We start from the raw sequence: 26,867 nt of genomic DNA, 5'->3' as shown, positions 1-26,867 counted from the left end.
AGACGAGTTACACTGGATTTTTAAATAGCAGAAAATTTGTGCATCCATCTCTCTCTAGAAAAGGAAGGGATCCATATATGGAAATTACATTAGAAGTTTCCACGGGTTTCATTCAAATTTTAGAATTTCCAGTATCAATTTTCATTTTCCAAAATTACGAAAAGCATCGACAAACAAATTCCAAAACACCCTCCCAGTAATTATCAGATTGAAAATTAAGCAGCGAGCATCATGTTATATTTATATTTAAGCTTTTATATGAAAATATAGGCGAACATGAATATGCACGTGTTAAACTTCGTGGCCAATATATTTAAAATAGAGCACCAAACCCAACCATCAGGGTACGCAGAAAATTAGAAAATAAAAAAGGGAACGGAAAAAAAATGCTAAAACAGAAAATGCATATGTGGAGGTTATCCTATCCAACAAATTGCTCTTCCAACTATATGTGATTAAAAACTGTTATAAATTATTTTTATCCTTTGAATCACCCAACCAAAATTCCTATTGAAAAGCATCACCAACTATGTAAGAATTGGAACTGAATTGTCAGATGATTGTCCATCAAGCAATGCATTATATATAATACAATCTTGACTTACTTGTAATGATACTTATGTAGCTTCTCATTTCTCTCCTATAACTATACTACGTGACGCTCTATAAACTAATAGAAGGCGTTAAAACTGTGCTCCATGTCATTTACGTTTATGGTTTACCTTGCAACGACTTGTACAGCACAACAGTGACATATTTGGCTAGAAACCGATGAGTTGTACCAAGGCCAACCACTGAAGGACTGCTCTTTCCTTTTTGTGCGTAAAGATGATTCAGCACTTCATGTCGAGGTCTTGACATAGGAGGTTGGATTTTCATATTTGTTGCAGGCACATTTAGCAGTGTCATTTGCAAGAGTGGAGGAACTAATGGTGGCTCCTTAGCATAATCTTCAGAACTAAGATATAAGTTATCATAACTCGAGTCTGGTGATTGAGGAGGCTCAAAACTAGAAATGCTTCCAATGTCTTCAGGAACATAATCCTACATATATATTAGATTAAAATAGTTACCCTCAATGTAGACATCAATGGCTTTCAGCAGTAAAATAATGCAGGCACTTAATTTTAATCATAGAGGATATTCTACAAGATTCATTAAAGGCTACCATTTACGTGTTACTTCAATGTCATGAGACTATATTTGAAAAATAAGTTGCTATATAAAAATGAAATAATTCAAATAACAATATGGAAAACTATTCTACAACTATTGCAAAAACAGATTCATGCAGATTAAAGGTAGCTATCCGATAATTAAAAAAGACTTCCACAGTTACCCAGCTACCAAGTGAAGAAAAAGTACCAAGAAGAGGCTAGAAGTAGACCGCAATTAAGGTGGGGGCTAAGAGTGGCCACAATAAGGAGGCTTTCCCACACTGTTAGCCTCCAAAAGAAATAACAAAACACGAGTTATCATCTCATCACCCCAGTTGACTTCCCTTCACAAGTCAAAATGAATGGAAAATATTCACATGGGACTACAGTTATGACAAGGCATCGGTAGTATATATTGGGACACATTGAAAAAGTATGTTCCTGAAATGAGTTTGAGATCAAATGCATCTGAAACAAAATTCTTGCATGAAGATAAGGGACATGCAGTCAAGGAGTATGAAAAGGAAGAAAATAAAAGACATCCAGCAGTCCAGGGAGAATGCTCAACCGCAGGGCAAAAAAAAATGTGAAAATGAACAAATGTTTGTACTCTTCTAAAAGGAGAGAAAAGTGCATTCAATGCCAAGTTTCTGAAAAATATTAAGGCTTTCCCTTCACAATTTAATCACACTGGATTCATATTTTTTGCACAAATCTTGCCATGTTAAGTTAATGATCCTTAACATAAGCATAATTCTTTTCCCAAAGACAAAAAAACTTCATCATATTAATATGAATTGACCATCATATATTGATTTATTTATTTATTTTGTGTTCAAAATAGGTCAATATATAAAAGAAATACCTGTAAGTCCAAGATGTTGTAAGCATCCCCAGCATCATCTTGGGCCCAAGGCGAGTCTGGAGTGTACCTCATCCGTCCATCCACAATAAATCTGTACTGGTAAACACCAGATGGCAGAACCTTCATTATTGCAAAGTCCTTCCCTGATCTCTCCAGGGGCATTCTGATGAACGAGGAATATAAGAATCTAAGAAACAGACAAAGCAGTCAGTGAAGATAAATGCTAAGGTATCCAAACCTTGTTTTCCAATTATCCCACGATCCCTCCACAGCTACTTCCTTTCCATCATAACTCCAAGTAATCACTGTTGGAATTCCTACTTCGCGGTACACATCTTCATACCCTGAAGTTGTCTCCATCCAGGAACAACTTGGAACATGCATCTCATCAGGTCTTTGTAGCGGAACCACCGGAACCTATACAAGGGAAAGGGAATTCTTGCCAATTGATGAAAACAGAGAGTCCACGAGAGAAAAGGTAGCAAAAGGGCCACATCCAATAATATATAATCAAGTGAACAAACCAGAGACCAAACAACACATCTAAATTACTCGGAAAACAAATATGAGGGGGATGGGGATTTGCATCAAATAGGTAGTGTGCGGTGTGTGAGGGCGGTGCAACATTGAATGAAATAGATACCATACCTGAGGAGCGAATATGAGGGGGAAATGGGTAGCCGTAGGAGAGGTGGGAGGAGACTGAGGCATGGCGTTCTCATCGGTTGCCCTTGCACTTGCAGAAACTTCTTCTTCTTCAGGAGTCACGTTCACATTGCCCATCCTCAACTCAAGGCAAGAGAAGAATAATGAATGAAAGGAAAAAAGTTGCAAACTTACAGAACAAGAATAAGAAGCCAAGCACTCGTCTCATTATTATTAATTAATTAATACTAATAAGAATATTCTCCGACGACTTTGGATTTGGAGGGGTGAGCATTGAGCCACACAACACCATCACCACCGCCTCGCCTCTTTTCTTCCATTCAGATGCATACATACATACGTTATTCGTACTCATTTAATGTCGTCAAAATTCTTGAATATCCTTAAAATTAAAAACAATTTTAACATATTTTGAACAACTGTAAAATATTACCATTTTATTAGTTTTGCTGACCGGAAAAAAATAAGAAATAATAATGAAAAATTATTGATTATTTAAAACCTTTTCATGAACACTTATAAATAAGAAAAGATGAAATAGTTTTTTTATAAACTATAATTTATGCATTAATTAAATTCAACTTTTCAATAATCTAACATGAGAGACTTTTTAATTTGAGTATGAATTAATTTTAATTTATCTATAGGTAACTTGTCGATCATGTCACTCATAAGTGTTTGACATAACAAGTCAAATCATTGTTGAGTAGTCCTTTCGTCACAGGTGCAGGGCCTAGCGACGGAAGACTATTATAGGATCATGATGATGATCGTGATGGTATGGCGGCACAACGTAATCTTGTTGAAGTTGGTCAAAAGAAAAAAACATAGCGAGAAAAAAAAGGTGATAATGAAAACATTTGAATAAATTAACAATGAAAGGGAAAAAAAATAAGCAAAAAGGAAACATCAGCCATTGAATAAATTAACAATGAAAAAGAGAAATAATGACCAAGGTGCCCACGCCGACAATAGAGGATGCAAGCATTATCGGGAATGGTTGGGCGTAAAGCGTCTGTAGGTGGCTTTTTAAGTTCGCCGTCAAATCCCAGGGCTCAACCCTGGACAGGCGGTGGAAACTACCAAGCTGGAGTACGATAGGGGCAGAGGAAATTTCTGGTGGAACGGTGAAATGCATAGAGATCGAAAAGAACACCAACAACGAAAACACTCTGCTGGGCCGACATTGACACCAAGAGACGAAAGCTAGGGGAGCGAATGGGATTAGATACCCCAGTAGTCCTAGTCGTAAACGATGAATACTAGGCACTGTGCGTATCGATCCGTGCAATGTTGTAACTAACACGTTAAGTATCCCGTCCGAGGAGTATATTCACAAGAATGAAACTCAAAGGAATGGACGGGGCCCGCAAGCCAAGGTGGCCCTCGCCCGTGGTCAAGGTACGATATTTGGAGAAAAGATTAAGAGAAGGAGACACATGAAAAAAAAAAATAAGTGTGAGATAATGAAAAACCAAAAAATATGAATAATATTGTATTTTTATTTTTGTTAGATATTGGACAAAAAATTATACTTTACAAATTCCTGAATATTTATACAATACATCATTTTTTATTTTAGACTATTCTTTAATTATTTTTTAAATGAAACATTAGATCAATATTTTTGCATTATACCATACTTTTTTTAAGCAAATCAAACACATCCATAAATCATTTATTTTTTAACGAATCACACGCACGTATAAAAATCTGATTGGTGAGATGCTTGACAAATAATTTGGATGATGTGTTAGTTTCTTTCGTTGATGTTGAAATTAGTTTCACGCAATTAAATTACTCCTCTTATGTATCAAATAAAAAATATGACAATAAAATTATAGATACATGCATCATGTGAATGATAAGGCTAAAACAACACACTTTAGTTTATACCTGAGGAGGAAATGTTTAAAGTTGGTATGCTCAACTCATTTTCGAAATAGACAATAGGTAGTTATTAGATGAATTCCCATCAAATAAGGAATAGAATAGTTCGGCTCCAAAAAAGAAAGAAACAGGAACTTGGAAGCATAAAGGTATCCACGACTGATTCATCAATGCAGTCTTTGAGTGACACAACGATTCCCTTTTGACTTTGTTACCCAAGACAAGATTGATAGAGGGGCCATGCTGGATCCACTAACTACGGGCCAGTCCTCTGGGTCCTTGGCATGATGATTAAATACTACATTGGGCTATATGCAGAACCATAACCTTCCTTTTTTTTCATCCCACGAGAAAGGGTTTTTCAACTTTCCACGTGGAAGAACTATGAAGCATGGGAATCTCTGAGGCAAGACATCGAACACGTAGCCGACCAATCCCACTTGTCGGTGAACCAATCTCAATCACTCCGCGAGTGCCCATTTCATTCTTTGAGTTTTGGCCAATACCGTATTACGTGCCAATTGGTTCTGACTCCTGAGACGTTAGTTTTGGATTCCCGGTTTTGTTCTTGTTCTTGTTAAAGTAATTCCTACTCAGTATGCCAACATAGCATTACATCACATTCTAGATTCAAGGGTGGTGCCAATGGTGCCTTAACTAGATTTCTTCATGGCCTTTTGAAACCTTCCCTCCAGAAATGCATTAAGGTTCATTGGCCATTACATTAAATTAAGATCAGTGGCGAGATCCTGACTGAGCTTGGTGGGCCGTTACCTCGGTCAGTCATGGGCCAGACCTCAGTCGTTGGTCCCTTGGCCTCCGTAAGATGGTCAAACCTAAAAGTCGTAGGCGATTACTCATGAATATCCACTAAAATAGAAAAGGATGTGACATTTCTTGAAAAATTCCTATTCCTGATTTCCTTGATCCTAATGGCAAGGAACAATCACCAGGATTTTGACTAAACTTCAAGAAGACAAAATTACAATATAGGTTCTAAATAGTGACTCGTGATATCTTGCTTGACAAGAGATAAGTTAAATTAGTATAGACATTTTGATCCTCGATCAATTATGTATGGTCATTTATTGAGCTACAATCTTTACTGATCATAACCAAGACTGTAGCTTGAATTTACAATATGTTAAATTCATCTGGAGGTCTTTCAACTATTTAGCAATTTTCAATTAATAGGGTCATTGAATTTATATTTATTTTTTATTTAGGTTCAACGGATAAATTTTCATAGTCTTTGGAGCCACCAGTATGAGCCAACGCTGACTTCTCAATAATTACTGTAATTCTTAGGTTGGTGCATACAATTTTTTTATGGTTGAGCTATGCGGGTCTCTCCTAAGTCTGATAACTTGCAAATATGAATGTTAGTTGAGCTACTCTACATTAAGGTGATTCTTGGTAGAGTAGACAAAAATTCTCAAGGTTTCCGTGGTGGATATTGCAAGTTGAAATAACTGGTTTGAAAAATATTAATTAAGGAACAATTCAGATAAATTCTTTCAACAAATATTCATATTATATATGTGACCAAATAATAGTGGTCTTCACACAACAATGTACGTAACAACTCACGCAAGTCTCAAATTTGAGCCGCGTATGCTTTACAAATTAAGTGATGTATATATGTATAGAAAATACTATGCAGTAATGTACGTGTACAGTGTATGTACCCATGCAACCCAATACTGTGACTATAAGCGCCATAGAAATGAGCCATGCATGGTCTTAATTAATCATATATGTTGGATCCTTATGTTTCCTGCATTGTAGGTGCGGATGCCATTCCCAAAGGAAGAGAGTGTAAGTCCCTTGTGTTTCTTGATCACATGAGCTGGCCGACAAAGTGATGCCTTAGGAATCCGATGAATTTTCACTATGCACACCTTTTCCAAGTTAGGAATAGCATGAAGGTGGGAAGGGAGGTCGATCATAAAGTCTCCAAATTCATCTGTTACACCTGTTGCTACCATTGACTTCCCCTTATTCCACTTATTATTCCTGCCATGGCTCTTGCAGTTCACACCAACAGAAGCTCCTGCATCAAATCATAAATGAAATTTCGTGTATTCAATGCATATATAACGCATCATATGATTCGTAGAATCGTAGTGTACAGAAAACTTGTAGGGGACTTAACCTTGTCAGCTTAAATGTCATATGGTTGTCTTACAATAACTTATTTTGAAACTCTTTTATTAGGTATGTTTATCCATATCATATGTTATTAACAATGTGTTATTGCTGTAAAAAAAAACAACAGTGTGTTTTTGTCCGTGATATTAACAAATAAAATGTCTCAAAAGCTAGTTGGCGGTGTTTACTTATTTTCTTTTTCTTGGAAATCAAGTGCTGGTTTGTACGTACATAAATTATTATTATTATTAGTAATAATAATAATAATAATAGATTAGTATAATAGACTTTAATTATAAGAAAAGAAGGTGTGAGAAAGCTAGGGAATGAAAAATGATTGGAATATTTTGCAAAGATCAAACGCGCAGTACTCGTAATTAATATTCATCTTTACTAACTCAATTAACTGAACTTATTTAAGGGAGCGTGTGTAGTACTATTTTCTGATATATTAATGTCTCTTTATTTCAAGGATTGATTTTGAAGATATGAGCTTCTACATTCTGCAAATTAATCTTTAGTAAGAAAATATGATTGGTTAACTCGCATGTTTATGATCTCCACATCACTAATGAAAAAAAATTTGACATAAATGAGTAAATAAAAAACCACAATATTCTCACAAAATAAGAAAATAATAATTAAATTATTATCATCATAACATAAAAATAGTGCTTATTAATTAATTTATATATATATATATATATATATATATATATATATTAATTTCCATAAACCACAACTTATTTTCCCTTGACGTACCATTATTATTATATAACGTGAGGTAAAAAAGAATTTTCCTTCCCCCACCATTTGACAGAAATTAAGGTTGGGAATCATTGTCATGGTATTTTATCTGTGGCATCAATTAATTTATTTTTTCATTTATGTTACAATCAAACACAGACAGCTGATCAATAATATGTCCAATGCGATTTAGTGAATTAGAATCAAACCTAGCTTAGCTTGTATTGTTTTTAGAAGAAGAAATTTTACCAAACAAGCTTTTGCTTGCCACCAAACAAGGAACACCAACTACCGCATATCTTCAGTTTTTTAGGCAACGATGTTTTCTTCGGGGGGTGGCCGGGGTGCAAGAATCTCTTAACCCAGCCAACTTAATTTCTAATTTATATTCATTCTTAGTTTGATATACTAAGTTCATAATTAGCAATTAACAAGCTACTTAATGAAGTTAATATGGAGAATCAGAAACTGTATATGCCCTCTAATTAATTAAACTGGTCTATTTTGCTACAACCTTATTTATATAATTATTTATAAGGCATGTAGGTTGCATTACTAAACTTGATCCTTAATTAATTAGAAGGAGCTAGAAAGAGGTATTAGTTTAGAAATCCAGATATATACCTTGTATTGGCCATGCATGAGGTTGAGGTCGGTGTGGTGCCTCACAAGTAACTGAGCCTGTAATGAGGACTGTGGAAAGCTTCTCCTCTCCATAGCCAGCAATTTGCACCACTTCATCTCTACTTGATAATAACTCCAACAAAGGGTGGTTGTCCTCTCCTTCTGCCGGAGATGCAATTAGCACCAAGATGATCACAAGGCCGTGGCAGCCGCAAAAGTAGTTCATCATCTTTAATTTGTTTATATCAACTTTTTGGCTTTACGTAAGATATGTTGAACCCCCCCTCTAGACACACGACAACACAATATAATAACTGCTACTTCCTTTGCATTTATATAGCCCAATCCATTCTACCATTGCCCTCTCAAATTTACCAAATAACAGTTTTGCCCTTATAGGTTTGACTTTGAATGTTTAGCTAACCTATCTAGCCCCCATTCATTAATCAATCAAATTTATATATCCGGACGTCAAGTAACAAATTTTCGTGTGGTAACTAACATTAGATTAGTTCAAGTAGAACCAGAGACTTGATTTTTTTAAGAAATGTCATAAAATGAAATTTTTGTATAATTAAAAGAGAACTAATTTTTTTTGATAAAAATTAATTATCAACAAATTAAACCAAATTTATCAACAACAAATATTAATTATATTATTAGTTAGAGTTAAAATTAATTAAATAAACGGAAGAAAGATAAATGGTACTGTAATAAAGACTTTATTGTTGCCTCAATAGTTCTTGTCAATTTTTTTCAATCATTTCCACTTTCATCGAGCATAACGCTGCATATATACATATATCTTCTGCACTGATAGAAATAGGTAATGAAATTCCTCAATGCTTGATATTAAGATGGGAAGCATGGATTGGACAAAAGGAATGCAACGAGAGAAAGAAGAAGTTGGAAGTTAGAAAGGGAAGTTAAAGTATTAGGTTGGTGGCCTACTTTAATCGCTACGTATATATATTCAAGTCTTCGTTAATAAAATTAGTTTAAGAGCAGACAAAGCTTTAAGCAAGGACACGCTTATAACATAATCTTGGTGGCATAACTTTGAGCCTCTGTGTTTATATATTTGATGTATTTTTTCAAGCCTGTCCCAACTATATTATCTCTTCATATCGTAGCAATTCACAATTTTTGTCTAGCTACTTCAACGTAGTCAGTCCCCAACCCCATCTTCCCCCCGCCCAAAGGAAATTAAAAATTAGAGTGGCTGGTGAAATTATTTATTTTAACCACATCAATAAATATTGACCTTCCCAATTGTGACAAAAGTCATCCAACACCTCCTTTGGCGAAATACTAATAAATAGCATGATATACAACTTTACCAATCTAATTCACCTTGTGAATTGAAGACGTTAAGTTGGTAAAACTCAAATGTTGATCATAATTTTAATATTTTGACAGATATTATCGATTTATCATAAATCAGTGAATTAAACAGATTATATTGATCATTAGATTGATCATATGATCAATTCAATATAAGCCGATGTAATCTAATTAGATTTGTGATTGAACTAGTTATTGACTCAAATTACTCAAAAAGACATTACTTTATTGTTGTAATGTGGTTGTTGATTTGTTTTTGTTTTTTTATATTACTTATTCAATTTGTTGTGTTTAAAAAATTTCTATGTTTCATTATTTTAGTTACTTGATATTGTGATTATGTTTATAAGTAGTGTTTTTTTTAGGATTTTTTTAATATAGGTATAAAATTTTCATATTTATTTCCATTAATTTAATCATTGATCTAGTAAATCACTATCCTAATAGGATCGATCATCGTATCAATTTTTAAAGCTATGATACTAACATTCGTTTCCTTAAAATTTGAAGACTTCAACTAGTAATGTCGTATACCAACATGAAAGGTAGTATTACCTCAAATTCAAATAGTAGTTAATATAAATGGTGGATGAGATATTTCCCTCGGAAAACACAATTAAGTCCATTAAAAGTTATTTCATTTTAAAATAATTATTTTTTAAATAAGTCCTTACTCCTTATAACAAATCCTATTCTATTGAAGAATTTCTATGGAACAATTTTTCTTGTAACTAGAACACAAAATTCTGGATTGGTGAAACCTTTGGGTGTTTAAGCTCACCCTTCAATAGGATTGGTGGAACCTCATCCTTCAAGCTTCAATTTGGTACGGCAAGAGTTACTCTTTTTATTAACGCCGTTAAGACTCCGTTGGGAGCAGTTTGCATTGGTTTAACAGCTGTCAAAATTTCTGTGTCAAGGAATTATTGGATTGGACCACAGAAGATGTGATAGTCCAGGAGCAGGGGAATAGTTTCTCTATTGAAGCGGGAAGACCGAAAGATCATAAAATGAACAAACGGCATACATATAACATAAAAATCACCTCCTTCAGCAAGCGTGATCTCGCTCTCTCTTCCTTTTTCACCTATGGCTCGAAACAAGGTACAATTTTTACTTCATTTCTTGATATCCTTTTGCATTTCTCAACTTTAGTTATCTGGGTTTAGAATTATACTTCAAATTTACACTTTTTCCGGGAAACCCCATTTAGAATGTGCCCGAACTAAAATGATATCAGAGTACAACTTTTTTGTGCCTCAAAACTATCTTCCTGTAGCATGCACTTGCTGCTTATATATATTATACAATAAAAATAGAAGCTTTGATTTTCTGAACGTGGCAAATCCTCCACGGCACACATTTTCGAATAGGCATTCCATCCAAGAGTAGAACATAACCTGGAAATATTTAATAGCAAACCCACTTGGCAGCAAACCTTTGGGGAAACAAGATGAAAGCCACCTACGCCCACCACCAAATGTCAAGATTAAAAAACTGATTTTGAGAAAATAATTGCTTATTTGCTTATTTGTTATCATCTTTCTTTTTATTATTCTAATTTTTATTACTTCTAAATGCATAAATTTTTATTTGTTTTTTATTGTCACAACTAAATTATGGAAAAAAAAGGAAGCGTTGCTTTTGCTGCTTGATGTGGGCCCATCCATGCATTCTGTTCTTCATGTAATTGAGAGAGTCTGCTCCATGTTTGTACAAAAGAAGGTATTGGTCATTCCCACTCTCTTTTCTATTTTGTTTTTGTTATTTCAATATCGTATGCTTGACTTTGTTAGTTGATAGCTTCAATAACATTCACTTTAATCCTTACTATGCAATGAATCATGTTGACTTGGTGTTTATTGGTTTCGTTAGTAATTGTGTTGTCATCAGATTACCAAGTTTTCCTTGCACTAAAAATGGTAACTATCTGTAATGCAGAAACGGGGAGCAAGAACTAAGAAACTATCGCATCTTCCTTGATTTTCTTGTGCTTCTTTTGTGTTTCATTTTCATTCTAAATTGAATATTTGTCCTAATGGCTACCCAGAGTTTTTTCATTTTGATTTCCTTAGTGTCACTGGAAAAATCCTGCCTGGACTGTTATTTGTTTTCTTTAATTCTGTCATTTTCCTGTGATGGAATTTGATTAAGGGTACCAACATGTTGTGGTTTTGAAAAATACTAAAGTTGTGGATGAAGATACTGTTGAGGCTTTACAACAACTGCCTCGACGAACAATTAGCGGTGATTGTATCGATAAAGTTATTGGTTTTATATTATGCTAGTTTTTACTTGTTAATTGTTATCTTCTTCTGTTTTAATATTTTGTCAAAATATTATATGATTTTGAGTTTTGCCCTGCATTAAAATATTAGCACGTTTGCTTGCTTCTGGCAAAAAGTATTTTCTTTTGCAAGTTCTTTACTTTCAGACTATAATATCTCAGATATTTGTGTTTCTGGTTACACGGTATTACTTAAATTACTTAATGCCATTGATTTTTCATTTTAGTTCTTTTATTTTCCTTTTCTAATACTTAGCCATATATCTCTAATTGTGTTTCCTTTTACACTGTTTGATATAGTTTTTAGCTTTTTAGTTTCTAATAATTAGCTATATATCTCATGTTTACCCTTTTCTGTATACCTTGTGTTATGACAGGAACAAACCAGCAACAATACAGACAGCAAGCAGGCACAAGTGACATTATGCAGCAAGCAGACAGGGTGCTTGACACGAATCAGAGGCCTAAAAGGAAAACCACTAAGCCTCAGCACCTCAAGGATTTTGTATAAACAATCCTTGCAAAGCGTGCTGAGCTGGCAAGACCTTATTGGCCACAGAAACATAGACTGTCTGCCATTTATCTTTTTTCTGTTATGGTTTATTCCTTTTCTGTTGTTGAAGATTCCACTAAGGCCGGTAGTGCCATTCTTGTTAGAAATCTGTTAGAACCTTTTGTCTCTGTAAGTAGCTGCAGTGCCTATAAGAATGAATGATGTATCGTGATGAAGCAAGCAGAAAATAAAACTTCCCTTTCTTACCTTCTTCTCTGGAGGTTCCTAGACCTCGAATGCTAGGAATTACTAAATTGTTCTTGTTTTTATCCCTGATCATATCACCTTGACTTTGATGTTAGTTCTTGATGTTGTCATTGTTGGCGTGGATATGTTAATAAAAAAATTTGGAATGACAAACAAGGGAAAGAAACGTCTCTGTCTTATTACAAATGCCCTATGTCCATCAAAAGAATCTGATGAAGGAACAAAGGAAGAGCAAGTTACCACCATTGCCAAACAAATGACTGCCCATGGTATGAAAATGGAAAGTATAATTCTGAGAGGAAAGTTCAGTATGGCTGCCTATTGGTATGAAAATGAACGCTTGTTAGATATTTTTTCAAAGGAAACATCAACAAGATTGTCGTGTGTGGAGAATCCAGTTTCTTTGTTTGGTGCTCTTAAAACAAGAAATATAACTCCAGCTGCAGTTTTCAAAGGGGATCTTGAATTCAGTCCAAAACTGAGGATTAAGGTGAGATATCTGTATATAAATAAATTTAATTTCCAGCCCATGATGAATAAACTTTCTAAATGTCATTAATATTCATTTATCCTATGATAAGCCATGTCATTTTGCTTGTTTTTCATTTTCATTGTCATATTAATCAATTTGATATTTAACGTCTTATGTCATCTTACAAACTATTTTTCTACTGTAAATGATTATCAAATATGAAATGCTCCAATTTTGAGTTGTCCATGTACCATGACACTCCAAGGTGACTGTGGAGGAGCATAACCAATGTTTTCTCTTGCATCTGCATCTCAATATTTAACATCATATTTCTTTTAATTTTATGTTAGAATAATGAATATAATTTGTTTGGGAGTTATGTATATCATGATTTGTGCACTGAATTTACAATTGAAGATTACTTGTTTTCTGTGACTTTATTTTTCTTTCTTCTCCGTCTGGCAAGTAGGTGCTGCATGCAAGTGGGTTATTTATCCAATTTGTCTTTTAAATAAAACGTTCTTAGTAAAAAAAAATGTATTTCGTTTTCATGAAAATGTTAAATGATAATCAGGTAAAACAGCAGAAGACAAATTTCCAAGTCTGAAGAAATATTCTGATAAGGCTCCTCCAAATGATAAATATGCTAAACATGAAGTCAAAGTAGAATAAGTACAGGAGTTCTGAAGACCCTGACAAAGTTGTCCCCCCACACCAAAGAACTAAAGGCTATCCTTATGGATCTCAAATAGTTCCCATATCCTCTATGAGTGGGATGCTATTAAATTCAAACCGGAAAAGGGTGTGAAACTTTTGGGATTTACTGATTCTTCTAATGTATTTAGGTAAGATAGTATTTGCTTTAAAAGAATATATTTGATTCTAATTTTTAATGGAGATTTCCTGACTATTTGTTCCTGTCTGAAAATGAAATGTGCATTAAAGGCACCATCACATGAAGGATGTATATGTTTTCCTACCTGCATCTGGAAATACAAAAGCCATGCTTGCACTTTCTGCAGTAGCAAGGGCTATGAAGCAAATGAACAAGGTCGCAATAGTACGTTGTGTTTGGAGATGGGAACAAGCGAATGTTTTCATTGGGGTCTTAACACCCAATTTATCCGTTAGAGAAAATATTGTAGGTTTTTCTGTCTCTGCTTCTTGTATTTTTGTATTGGTTTGCTCTTCATTTTTATTTATTTCTTGCTTCTCTGATTATGCTGTGCAGCCTGATTCATTTTACTTAAATGTACTTCCTTTTGCTGAGGATTTGTGAGAGTTTCAATTCCCTTCACTAATTTCCCAGCATCGTGGCAGCCAAATGGATTACAGCTAGAGGCTGCAGCTAACTTGATAAAAACGCTTGATCTTGCTCCACATGGGCAACATGGTGTTTTGCTACCTGACTTTACTTCAAATCCAGTGTTAGAGGTACTTGTTTCTTTTTTCTTCTGTTTTTTCTCTCAAGGATTTGAAGTTTTAACTTTGACTTGGGATTTTTTTTAACTCAAAAAAGATAATCTTAAGATAAAATCAAACATAGGATCCAGATTTCTTCTCTCCAAATCCAGATTTTTTTCTCTCCAAATCCAATGGAGATTTTTTTAACTCAAAAAAGATAATCTTAAGATAAAATAAAAAATAGGATCCAGATTTCTTCTGTTTTTTCTCTCCAAATCCAATGGAGAATTTTTCAACTTTGACTTGGGATTTTTCTCTCAAGGTTGAAGTTTCAACCTTTTCAGTGCTTTTATTGTCATCTTGAGCTGAAATTAAAGGATCCAGATGCGGCAGTACCTCCTGTTGATAACACACTCAAGAAAATTACAGAGCCTGATCATGCTGACTTGCTTTTGCGAAAGAAATCTGCAATAGACTCATTTTGTAGCTCTTTTGAGCTAAAAGGAAATCCCTTGGTAAGAATGTGTGTGTTTTGCTCCTTTTTGTTACAAACAAACATCGATTATGATCTACAATACATTTGAAATATCTTGCTGTAGAAAAAGTCAAGGTGCTTATTTGGATGAAAGAGATATTTTTCAAATGATCAAGAGGTTATGGGAGCTCAACCAGCCAATCTCATTGAGAAAATCGGGGATCTGACTCCTGTCCAAGATTTTGAAGCCTTGTTTTCACGCAGGGATAGTCCAGATTGGGTAGAAAAAGCAATTAATGAAACGAAAAAGAAAATATTTGATCTGGTGGGGTACTCCCACGAAGGCGATAACTATCCTAAAGCACTGGAATGTTTAGTTGTGCTTCGCAAGGGTTGCATCCTTGAGCAGGCAACCATCTCCCATATTCCGGCACATAAAAGATGCTTAGGATTTTCCTTGTTCAACCTTTAATTTATTTGCTATCACTCTTTGAATTTCTTTTTTTTATCGGCCTTGGCTTTTTAACTTGTTATATTAACAATTCTTTTTGTCTGTGAAGGAACCAAAACAGTTCAATGATTTCCTTAAACATCTATGTAATTTCTGTCAAGAGAAAAATCTTCATAGTTTCTGTAAATATTTTGCTTCTAAGGAACTTACCTTGATCTCCAAAACAGAAGCTGTTGACATGTTTTTGTATTATCACTTTTCTCATTATTCAATTCATATGAATGTTTTTTCTTATTTATTTGATCATAATTTGTTACTTGGTTTCTTTATACAGTGAAGTTACTGATGACGAAGCCACAAGTTTCTTGATGACGAAGCTGTTGATTGATTCCTTCACTACATGTGCTGAAATATCTGAGAGCTTCATTTTTTTTGACTCAGTAATGAGTATGAACAACTGTTTTGGAAAAAAAAAATATTGTAACTCATTGTAAATATTATTTGTACTCACCTTAGATTCTGGCACTTGATTTCATTTGTGAGAAATCAGAATTTGCAAGCTTGAATTCATCAAGCTTGCACTATAGTTTGGGATATGATGTCAAAACCATACTGTAGAAATATAAGGCAGTTATATAAATCTCTTAAATCTTAAAGCTTGTTGCAATGATTGTTCACATGATAACTAATATTCTTATTTAGGAGAAGTGCTAGGAAGACACTGGTGTTTAAAAGATTGTGCTAGAAAATGTGTTGATAACACTCTTCTCTTATTTAGATATATAATTAAAGCAATGTTATCATTAATTCTAATTAAATTCATTAGTTAATGAATTAAAAAAAATATTATTAATGCACTTCATAATTTTTTGATGTGTGCTGAAAATGAATAGACAGTCACGAAGACATAAGATAAAATAACTTTTGTGGAGTGATTACGACTAGACAGGATCCAAGATAACATTTGAAAAGAAAATAGTGTCTCGGGTTTGTCTTTTTGGGATCTCTTCATTAGAATTACTGGGTTGCGTCAGGTCTCCTGCACAAACCCTGACCCTTTAATTTAAATTGGAGAAGTGGCCAACAGTTGAACCCTAACTCTTTCTTAGCTTTCTTTGATCTAAGTTGTCAAGCCAGAGAGAAAGTCAGTCTTAATTTTAATTTGTTGCCTGCTTGGTGTTTGATTGATTGAATTTAGCTGCTTGAATCTTCATTTTTCTGTCATTGGGTTTGATTTGGTTTCAATTAAATTGTTTGGTTGAGTTGAAATAATTCTTTATTTTTGCAACCAGATTTTTGTATTGGATCATTAGACGTGTCAGTCCCTAATGGTTTTAGAATAAGAAAGTTTACCAATTCAGGCTTAAGAAACTTGTTTCTGGCTCAGTCTTTTACTCAAATTCTACTAATGTAAATTTTGTTGACTTACCTAATGTAGATCCGCGTTGTTCACACCATAAATCAAATAATAATTTGTTAGGATTGAATCCTTTCTAACTGTGTAAATCTTTGTCGAAGCCTTACAAAGATTTGCACATCTTTAGGCCTCCAACATTCAAGTAAAGATAGTTCTTGTTCTCAAAGAAGTTCGATGTAATGGATACAGGAGTAAATCCGAAATATTGTCCATCAATCTTTGCCAAGTAGATATCATTGGTGTACTTCAGAAGCTCAAACATTTCCATAAATGTTTGGGCTGCATATTCGTCGAAGGGCATCCACTGTGGCAGAGAACAATATCAAGAATCAATATGTGCATTTAGGTATAATGATTTTACATTTCCCCAAGATCGTTCTTGTAAGATATTAAATTTATTGCCAAACTTGCATGGGTTAAAGTAAAGTAATCTCAGAAAAAGAAAGTTCCAAATGCACAATAATGAAAGGAATAAGAGATCCAAATTATGGTTTTATGATCCTTAAATATCTAGCATTCAACATTTTAAACGACAAATGAAGAACACTCGTACATTTGCAACCTCTATCTCTACCTCTTGTATTTGAATGCTAAAAGAAAGAGGGCGCAACAGACACACAAATAATAGATCTGACTTCTCAAAGAAAGACATGTGACTTTGTCTGTTCAACAGATATTCAAATAACATTACAAAGGAACTCCAATTATCTAAATTTTAAACTCGACAATAATAAATAAATAAATGAAAGTTCCTAAATTTTCCAACAACTAACAATTAAATGTGTAATATATACATAAGTACCACATAGAGATTACTTACTATTGTTTCTTATTTGACCTCTCTCACTGTTGCTACACAAATATATCTTGTAGGTTGAATAAGTAGAATACATACACATAAAATAACTTCCTAAACTATAATTGCGAAAGATATTCAAACATTTACCTACTCAACAATTCCATTAGAGTGTGTTTGGATGAAAAAATTTAAAATTCTAAGAAATTTTAAATTCTAAGAATTTCAAATACTTCAATTGAAATTCTTTTATTTTTAAAATTGTGTTCGAATAAAAAAAATTATGAGAATGAAAAAAATGAATGAAAAAAAAAAAGAAAAGATATGATTGGTGTGCTAGTTATACGTGTTCCTCTATGTTCACACCTATGTTCACGCCTGATCGATATTTTAGGAGCTCAGACAGTATTTCTTGAAGAAAACTGTAAGAAGAAAATTTCAATTTTTCATTTTTAAAAGGAAATTAAAATTCAAGATTTTTAATTGTTTAAAATTCTGTTTTAAAATTTTAAAATTTTAAATTCTTCGTAAAATGCATCCAAACGCACTCTTAGGAAATTTTTAAATATTTACTAATGTATACAATTTTTTTTAAATATTTACTAATGTATACAATTTTTTGTTTTTAGTTAAAGTATGTTATTAGAAAGCTATACCATTAGTATATTTTAAGATAACTTATTACTTAGTAAAATACTCCAATAAAAAAATAAGTAACATTAACAAATTTCTCTCTCAATATATATAATAACAAATGAATCTTTAACAAAATCCAGGACATATTTGTCTAGTTAGTTCTAAATCATTCAACATAAATCTAAACACGCATTAAAAGTCTTTAAAAACTAAATACCGGTGATTATGGGATTTGTTTTGCGAAAACAAAATAAGCACACCTAGTTATCAAAGAGCCACTTCCATTCATCATTCTAGTTCTCCTGGAGATTATAGAGGATATGAATAATTGTAATTGTTATTGATCTGATGCAGTCACACAATGTACATAAATAGATGTGTTTGTAACAGAAAGACAAGCTGCTGACAACTAGACGATTACAAAACAAAATGATAAGTTAACTACAAAGTGAATGATAAGCTAACAACTAGATGACTACAAGATAATAGCAGAAAGATAAATGCTCTGTTGTTCCATTTGTTTTCATACCATACATATTACTTGGATTCTCTTACTCTTTCATTTCACACCCAAAATTCAATACACAAACCTCTTTTCCACTAAAACAATGAGAAGTAAAAAAAAAATCTTGTAATTTTATCTAAATTCGTTTCATTGGTTAAGTCAACCTATGTCTATAACAAAATGTCATTCATATAATTAGGACAAATTATGCGAGTAATTTGTGTTTTTATTTTTTGTTAATCTTTGATTCACTTTAATTACTGTATTTTAGGAGTGCGATGATGATATTGTGTCAACAATCACACAAGCCCTACACGCGAACATCTGAAATGGTATGAAGCTGCAATTAATATTTTATAAAATAAAATTGAAAAAAGAGAGTAAAATAAACGAACATAACACCAAGAGGTTGGATTTGATCATACAGTTCTCCCAAAAAAAATATTTCAATATAGAAATGGGGGATTTCAAAAGATGATATTACAATAGCTTTCTTACATTGGTTTTCCTTGCAATATAGAACAAGAAAAGACCTAAAACCTCCAAATTATCATTTGCCAAATACGTCATTCAAGCTTTATTATGAGAAAATCATCAACCGATTGCGCCATTTCACCAAATGAAAAGTGCGAGATAAAGTGAATAAAGGATAATAAAAGTAGGGATGGAGCAAATCCACAGAAGTGAGAAAACTGAAGGTTCTGGCGCCACATAATAAGGGAATATCAGAATTAATGACACTAGGAGCATAAGTATCAGCCCAATTGCAATCCTCCTGCAATCGACCAAGTTGCAAATTGTCATTCTATCAGATAAAGTGTTCACGCCGTTCTTGCTCATATGATTCCTTGTCACTGAATTTATAGACATTATTATCTGAAAACTAAAGAGTACACTCAAAATCATGGGTCTAACTTAATTGGTTATGTGAGTATTATAATTTTTTTTTTATTTTTAATTCCTACATATTAAAAAAAACTCAGAATCTGAATTTAATTAAGAAAACAAAGGTAAAAATTAGAAAAAAATATTTTTCTTTCCAAAAGTGCAATATACTATTTGGGTAAGAGAGCCTTTAATTAAATAGGCTTAAATTCACTTATTGCACATTTGTGCAATTTTAGTTTCTCAAAAAAATTTCATTCCACATTTGATGTGTCATATTTTTTAAATTTAACAATTTTGATCCACTTTGATTGTGTTGTCATATTTTTTAACAAAAATAATTAACATCACACATTAGTTGTGATGTGACATTAACATACTCACATATCAGTTTAAGTATATGTTGTTGATGTGACATTAATAATATGCTACATGATTATTTTCTTTATGTACAACATGTTGTTAGTATCACATCAACATATGTGTTAAATTGTCATATAATATATCATGTCAACATGTTAATGTTACATCATCACTAATATGACAATAATAATTTTAATTAAAAATTTGACACCATATTAAGAGACGGTCAAATTTGCTAAACTTTGCAAGCATGGAAAACTAAATGTGCAATATAATTTTTTGAAAGATCAAAAATGCACAATCATAGGGTAAGGACTAAAAGTATATTTAAGTCAATTAAATAAGTTACCTCAATGCAACTATATGCTTCACATATATTATGTGGGACTTTGATTTTTAAACACCTAAAATTTGATACTCACCTTACATGTTTTGATATTTTATTCTTTGCTTTCACATTATATTACTTATAATATTTTTGTATTTTGTTTCCTATTTCTTTCTCTTATGTCTGTATAAGTTACTCTACCAAAAATGTATCTACAAAACAAATTTTATTTTATTCCATGAGGATGTGGTAACAAAAATAATTTTAAATACATGTATTTATTTATTTATTGTTTAGCTAGATCTTTTGGTTTTATCAAATAGATAATAAATGGTGTATATTATATGGTAAGACAAAACTAAAAAAATAAAAAATAAAAAACTCACATTAATGAATAAGGCTATATATTTAATAAAGAGAAAAAGAATTATATTTTGACATTGTAAAAAGTTTTACACTGTCATCCAAATACAGTCCATCATACATGATAAGAATGATGACTTTTATGATAACTACTTTAAAAATTATACAAACGATGATTTATAGTTGGATGATGGTGTAAAACTATTTTATACTATCAGTACATACTCATTAAACTCTTTGATAAAACTAGATAAAAAAAATTATCTGAAAACTGAAAACTAAAAATATAATTAGAAAACTCCAAAGTTTGTTAATAGTTGAAATATGGTATATGAAAATTATTAAACTAACTTATTAAATTATAAGTGTTTGATAAATTTGTCTATTGAAACAACCGATAAAGGTAGAATAACATTAGTAGACATGCTTATAAGATGATTTTATATAAAAATTATTTATTTTATTGATAAAATCTTGTGATTTTTCTTCTTTTCACACAATAAATATTATGCAACCAAGCGAGTATTTATTTAGGATTTTTTTCTTCTAAATTGACATTTATTATGAAATGGAGGGAGTATTAAATATTAAATAGTAGTTATTGGAAAATTATTTTTTTTCTTCTAAATTGACATTTATTATGAAATGGAGGGAGTATTAAATATTAAATAGTAGTTATTGGAAAATTATTTTTTTTCTTCTAAATTGACATTTATTATGAAATGGAGGGAGTATTGAATATTAAATAGTAGTTATTGGAAAATTACTTAAAGAATACAATATTAAATACCTTTTTAGATTCTTATTAAATTATTTTATTTCTTACATACATTTAATATTTAAACACTGAACTATAGAAGGAAATCATTAATATATAAAACATGGTGTATATTTTGTTTAGGTAACATGTGAAAAATAAATTAATACTCCCTCTCTTTGCATTCCTTTTTATATGTCTTTTAAGATTTTTATGTTAAAACTAGGAAAAATATAATATTTTTTATTTTAATAAAATATTTGAGGTTTTCTATTTTATTCTTTTTCATTTCTACTTCAAAATAAATATATATGCATAAATTAATTAAATATTAGGTGAAAAGTAAGGGTATATTTGATAATTAATGTTGTCTATAAATTAAAAAAACATATAAATGGAAAAAAATTAAAAAATTTGACAATTAGAAAGAATCGATGATACTAATTAATTAGTTTGGTGTTAAATATCTATCGACTTTGTCGATTAATAAATTTAAGTTGATTTTTTTCTCATAACTATATTTTTTCATCTACAAAATTTCAACATGTGATGATAAATATTTATAATGTTCCAAAGATTAGATTTATCTAAAAGAGCAACCGAGCAACCGGCTGAGGTCTTACATTGTCTCCATCAACAACATTAATGTAAAATTGTTATTTAATTAAACATGGTAATAAAATTTATTGGTAGGTATTTTTTATATGATTATTTTAGGTGAATCAACTCATTTATTTCGTGTACATATAGACTCACCAAAAAGTGAGTCAAGTTAGATTAATTCACCTTTTAAGGAATCACAATAGATTGGATTGGACCACTTTAAACCCTCTAATATATAAGATTGTAATATGCTATTATTTCTTACCAAATAATGATTTTTATAAAGCTCTCACAAAAATAATAAATAAAATACATAGATACACTAAAACATTTCCACCAAGCTCCATTTTTTCATAACACTTTTTTGTTTCTTTTTAGAAAAATCTTTAAAAAATTTGTCTTAGTCCCTTTTTCACAAGAATTTTGTTAAATTGTTTTTAACAAAATAAGTCCTTATAATTTTATTTTGGTCAATAAATAATAAATGCGAAAATTTAATTTTTCATACTGTATCTTGATGAGAACAAAAGAAGATAAACTTCAACCGCCTCTTCCATTCAATTTACCTCTTCATAAACTGTCATTACTTAAGTGAAGGTGCACTGATTAGTTATTTAACTAGATAAAAGAGAATTATAAAGAAAAATAATTCAATTAATTTTATGGGTAATTGTTAAAAATTATATAAATTATTAACAAATTTAATATTAATGAAAAAATTCATTAATTCTTGTAAACTTGTCGAATGGATTCATTAAGTATCCACTATGAAAAGCATTATTTACATCAATTTGTTCAAGCCGCAAGTGAGAATAGATGTTAAAAATATGTTTCTAGTCCTTCAAAAAGTAAAGATGACACCATGTACTGGTTGATCGACCCAACACATTGGACCAAATGGTCAAAACAGGTCTCAGGCCATGTCCAATTCATATTCTCGTGGAGTGTGCTTTTTTAGGTTTAAATGAATTTATCTAAAATAAAAAATATTCTATATAAAAATGAAAAATAAATAAATTCAAAAGGCAAAACATTCAGTTGAAAAAAAAAACAAAAATTTATTCATCCTGTTTATGAAAGTTCAACTTGTGTATGGATTTAAATAAAATAAAAACTCTCTGTGATTTAGCAAGCAGGGATGTGGAGTTGAGTTGTAAGTGGAGAAGCAAAGCAAAACAATTAAGTTTGAGAAATGTGGGTCTGGGACTTGAAAAAAAAAAGGGATGAAGGCCCACGAACGATAATAAACTAATAATATTACTAATTTACTATATTATTATTAGTGCATCTTTTATTTTATAATTATATATTGGACTAACCAGTAACCAGGCCACTAGGCTAGGCTAAACGGATAGGAGCAAAAAAGATCAGCCTTTATTGGAACTATATTTTGTAGAATCCAACCCAGTTCTAATTATGGATTGATAAGATCAGTCCATCGATTCTGATCCATATTGTCATCTCTATTTAAAATAAAAGCATGTTCAACACAAAAGATACAAATGAATGTCTTCTATAAATACGTCCACCACCCCACTAATGAATTTCCAAATATAGCCAAAGTCCCTATATTGGTATATTTTATCATTGTCCAAAAATTAATTTGAAGATTTTTTTTAATATGTGAGGAATAATTTAGTGTATTTGTAATACTTGAAGGGTCATTTTTTATAATTTGTTTACTATAAAAGTAGTTCATTTAAAGTATTAAATATCTATCAACTTAATTCTTAAGTTGATATATTTTATCAACGTTAAAGAATTAATTTGGAGAATTTTTCAATATTTAAAGGACTATTTAGTATAATTTTCAATACTTTAAGGATAATTTATATAATAAATAATGAATTTGATTTATATTTGAGTTGAGAACAAAAGATTAGCCGTTCATTTGCCAAAATTGATGAGGCCTAACTAAGATCTAAAGGGTAATGTGACAGAGGAAGGAAACAACCTACGGGTGTCGGTCTTGTCATTTAACGGATGTCTAATTGTCTGTTGACCGGCTATTGCCCATTTCGGTGTTCCTCGTTTACATCGCCCCCGTTGACACGTTGTTCCCAAAATTTAAGCACTATAAATCTCGACACTTGCCAAGTACTCCAACGCCTACTTCATCTCTCTTATAATCACACACACACCTACCTTAATAGCTATGGAAACTGGAGGCTTTCACGGCTACCGCAAGCTCCCCAACACCACCGCTGGTAAACCATATAGTATTACATTAAAATAACCATACTAATAGATACTATATGTTATACCTTAACATTCTTTTTTATGTTTTTTTTTTCATCTATTCAATTTTTCTTTTAACTCTATATACGACTTGACTCGTGCTGGATATACATTACTAATATACTTCTGAAATATATCAATGTATATTTAATACCATACTATATATAGTAGCTGTCTCGGTGATTCTACCATGCATGCAACCTATTCATCTCTTCAGTCTTCACTTTTTCTTGTCAATTCCACTGAACCCTGATGTCATTTGGTGGAATCAGTTCTTTCATTAATTTCTAACATTTAATTTGCCGATCTCTTTCTTCTGCGCAAAATCTGATATCCTCCTTATCATATATATATAGCTTTTGAACTTGTAAGCTATATACTAGCACTATAGTTCTTTTCCGCAGATGATTTTATTTTCTTGATCCGTTTCCCTATTATAAGGCCTAATCTGAGTGTGAGGTGTGAGGTGTCTCTTCCACCCTACCTAGGTGGTTTCAGTAAAGCGCATAAGGTGAAATGAAGATGATGACAATAGTGGGTTATGGCTTTATATTTTAGAGTGGAACAAGTGGCACGCATGCATGCATGCAGTTACTGACTTGTGAGTTACAAGTGTCATCCATGCATTCTCCAAACATCAAATCAGAATACAAGGATCTGTCTCCACTACAAACCTTTTCATCTTCTTGTCTTCTTATTATACCCTCCTTCCCGGCCCTGGTGCGTTGGAGGGACATATATGTACATGAATTATGCAGTTCGAAGAATAAATATTACTGAACAAGCCCTAAGTTCTAACTCTTTTTGAAGGGTTTTTTTTTAAAAAAAAGGTGACATCTAGTATTGAGTGTGGATGAATTATATAATTTTTTATTCAAATAAACGTTTGTCCACATGAGGAGTACTCTCGATCTGATTGTTGAGTTACGATAATTTGAAGCAGAGAAAATGAGTGTGGACCATGTTGGTGCGTTACATGCAGGCAGCCCCGGGCCTTTGAAATGCGTTTCAAACTGACGAATGCATGAAAACAAAAAATAAAGGCATGAAAAAGAGGACCGTGGTCTGTCCCCTTTAATATTAATGTTATGACTTGAGAGCTGTTTTTTTGTCCTTTTCCCCATACATACTAGTATTACTCTTATCAAGAAAGCAAGCAGGGCAAGTTGAAGGTCTCAAGTCTCAGTACGTTTCACACCGGCCTTCAATTCAAGTGTATCCGCTAACTTTACCTATCCCTCCAGTCCACCACCACCACCACCACCGATTCATTTTCAGTTAGTTTTTTCGATAGTAAATTAAAAAAGTAGTATTATATATAGCCTGAACGTTTTTGACAGGGTTGAAGCTGTCAGTGTCAGACATGAACATGAGGCAGCAGGTAGCATCATCAGATCACAGTGCAGCCACAGGAGAGGAGAACGAATGCACGGTGAGGGAGCAAGACAGGTTCATGCCAATCGCCAACGTGATTAGGATCATGCGCAAGATTCTCCCTCCACACGCAAAAATCTCGGACGATGCAAAAGAAACAATCCAAGAGTGCGTGTCTGAGTACATCAGCTTCATCACAGGTGAGGCGAACGAGCGTTGCCAGAGGGAGCAGCGGAAGACCATAACCGCAGAGGACGTGCTTTGGGCCATGAGCAAGCTTGGATTCGACGACTACATCGAACCGTTGACCATGTACCTTCACCGCTACCGTGAACTTGAGGGTGACCGCACCTCTATGAGGGGTGAACCACTCGGGAAGAGGACTGTGGAATACGCCACGCTTGGTGTTGCTACTGCTTTTGTGCCTCCACCCTATCATCACCACAATGGGTACTTTGGTGCTGCCATGCCCATGGGGACTTACGTTAGGGAAGCGCCACCAAATACAGCCTCCTCCCATCACCACCACCACCACCACCACCACCATGCTCGTGGAATCTCCAATGCTCATGAACCAAATGCTCGCTCCATATAAAATTATATAATTATGACTAGGATTCAGAACAAGACTTGATGATGATTAGCTTAACTCTCAGTAATTGGTGCTAGAGTACTACTGTTGTTGAGGATACTTTATTTTATAATTAAGGGCTGGGAAGGGAGTTAGTATATTCCTAATCCTAACTATGTGCATCTTTAATTTATGAAATCACTTTGTTTTAACCTTTGATGATTTCGATTTTCTTGTGTTTAATTAAATTGCTTTGATGAATGTTATGTTGTTCTAGTGATGATAAGACCTGCTATTTTTGTTTATGCCTAAAGGCACTATTGATCAAAATTAGAGAAATTATCATTTAATAAGTGTTAAGTTCCATGTTAATTTCAGTCCACTAAATAAAAAATTTGCGGCTAAAAAGACAAAAAAAAAAAAAAAAAACCAGTAAAAAGCTCCACCTTAAACTCACGATCTTTCGCTTACGAAGCTAACGCACCACCACTATGCTATGGAAGCTCCACCTTGAAATTTTTTGACAATCAATTAAAAAGTTGGATTGTATACCGTACACAAAAACTTGCAAAGGGTAGGTTTTTGCGTAATTAAAGACCTAAATTTTTATTCTTTGACTAGCTCGACAGTTTTTTGTATTTTTTTTAAATTCATTTTTTAAAAAACATTATTGATTAAATTAAAAAGTTACTTCCAATATTTGAAATTATTATTTCATCTTAATATTTATACAAAATA

The 26,867-nt window shown here is 32.5% G+C and overlaps 3 protein-coding genes, 1 long non-coding RNA gene and 1 pseudogene across 4 annotated transcripts; 3 read left to right on the top strand and 2 right to left on the bottom strand.

The window, feature by feature from the left end:
- Positions 1-433: 433 nt before the first annotated feature.
- On the bottom strand, positions 434-3,018 carry LOC114392442 (SNF1-related protein kinase regulatory subunit beta-2-like). Its single transcript, XM_028353585.1, has 4 exons — positions 2,671-3,018; positions 2,261-2,439; positions 2,023-2,185; positions 434-1,044 (listed from the first exon to the last, which is right to left on the bottom strand). Exons 1-4 carry the CDS (start codon positions 2,803-2,805, stop codon positions 712-714), a joined length of 810 nt encoding a protein of 269 aa, XP_028209386.1. The 5' UTR covers positions 2,806-3,018; the 3' UTR covers positions 434-711.
- Positions 3,019-6,086: 3,068 nt separating this feature from the next.
- On the bottom strand, positions 6,087-8,416 carry LOC114392846. The gene is made up of 2 exons (XM_028354081.1): positions 8,101-8,416; positions 6,087-6,631 (listed from the first exon to the last, which is right to left on the bottom strand). The coding sequence occupies exons 1-2, from the start codon at positions 8,327-8,329 to the stop codon at positions 6,330-6,332; spliced, it is 531 nt and encodes a 176-aa protein (XP_028209882.1). The 5' UTR covers positions 8,330-8,416; the 3' UTR covers positions 6,087-6,329.
- A 1,824-nt stretch (positions 8,417-10,240) lies between these two features.
- On the top strand, positions 10,241-12,983 carry LOC114392661. Its single transcript, XR_003662359.1, has 3 exons — positions 10,241-10,548; positions 11,077-11,169; positions 12,109-12,983. It is a non-coding gene; the product is annotated as an uncharacterized LOC114392661 (long non-coding RNA).
- Positions 12,984-13,215: 232 nt separating this feature from the next.
- Positions 13,216-15,828, top strand: LOC114393451 (annotated as a pseudogene).
- An 8,206-nt stretch (positions 15,829-24,034) lies between these two features.
- Positions 24,035-26,395, top strand: LOC114392687 (nuclear transcription factor Y subunit B-6-like). The gene is made up of 2 exons (XM_028353901.1): positions 24,035-24,153; positions 25,525-26,395. Exons 1-2 carry the CDS (start codon positions 24,102-24,104, stop codon positions 26,151-26,153), a joined length of 681 nt encoding a protein of 226 aa, XP_028209702.1. The 5' UTR covers positions 24,035-24,101; the 3' UTR covers positions 26,154-26,395.
- Positions 26,396-26,867: the final 472 nt, after the last annotated feature.

The sequence above is a fragment of the Glycine soja genome, chromosome 17 (assembly GCF_004193775.1).
Source record: "Glycine soja cultivar W05 chromosome 17, ASM419377v2, whole genome shotgun sequence".
In the NCBI taxonomy this organism is placed as follows: Eukaryota; Viridiplantae; Streptophyta; class Magnoliopsida; order Fabales; family Fabaceae; genus Glycine; species Glycine soja.
This window is presented reverse-complemented; position numbering and strand designations above follow the sequence as displayed.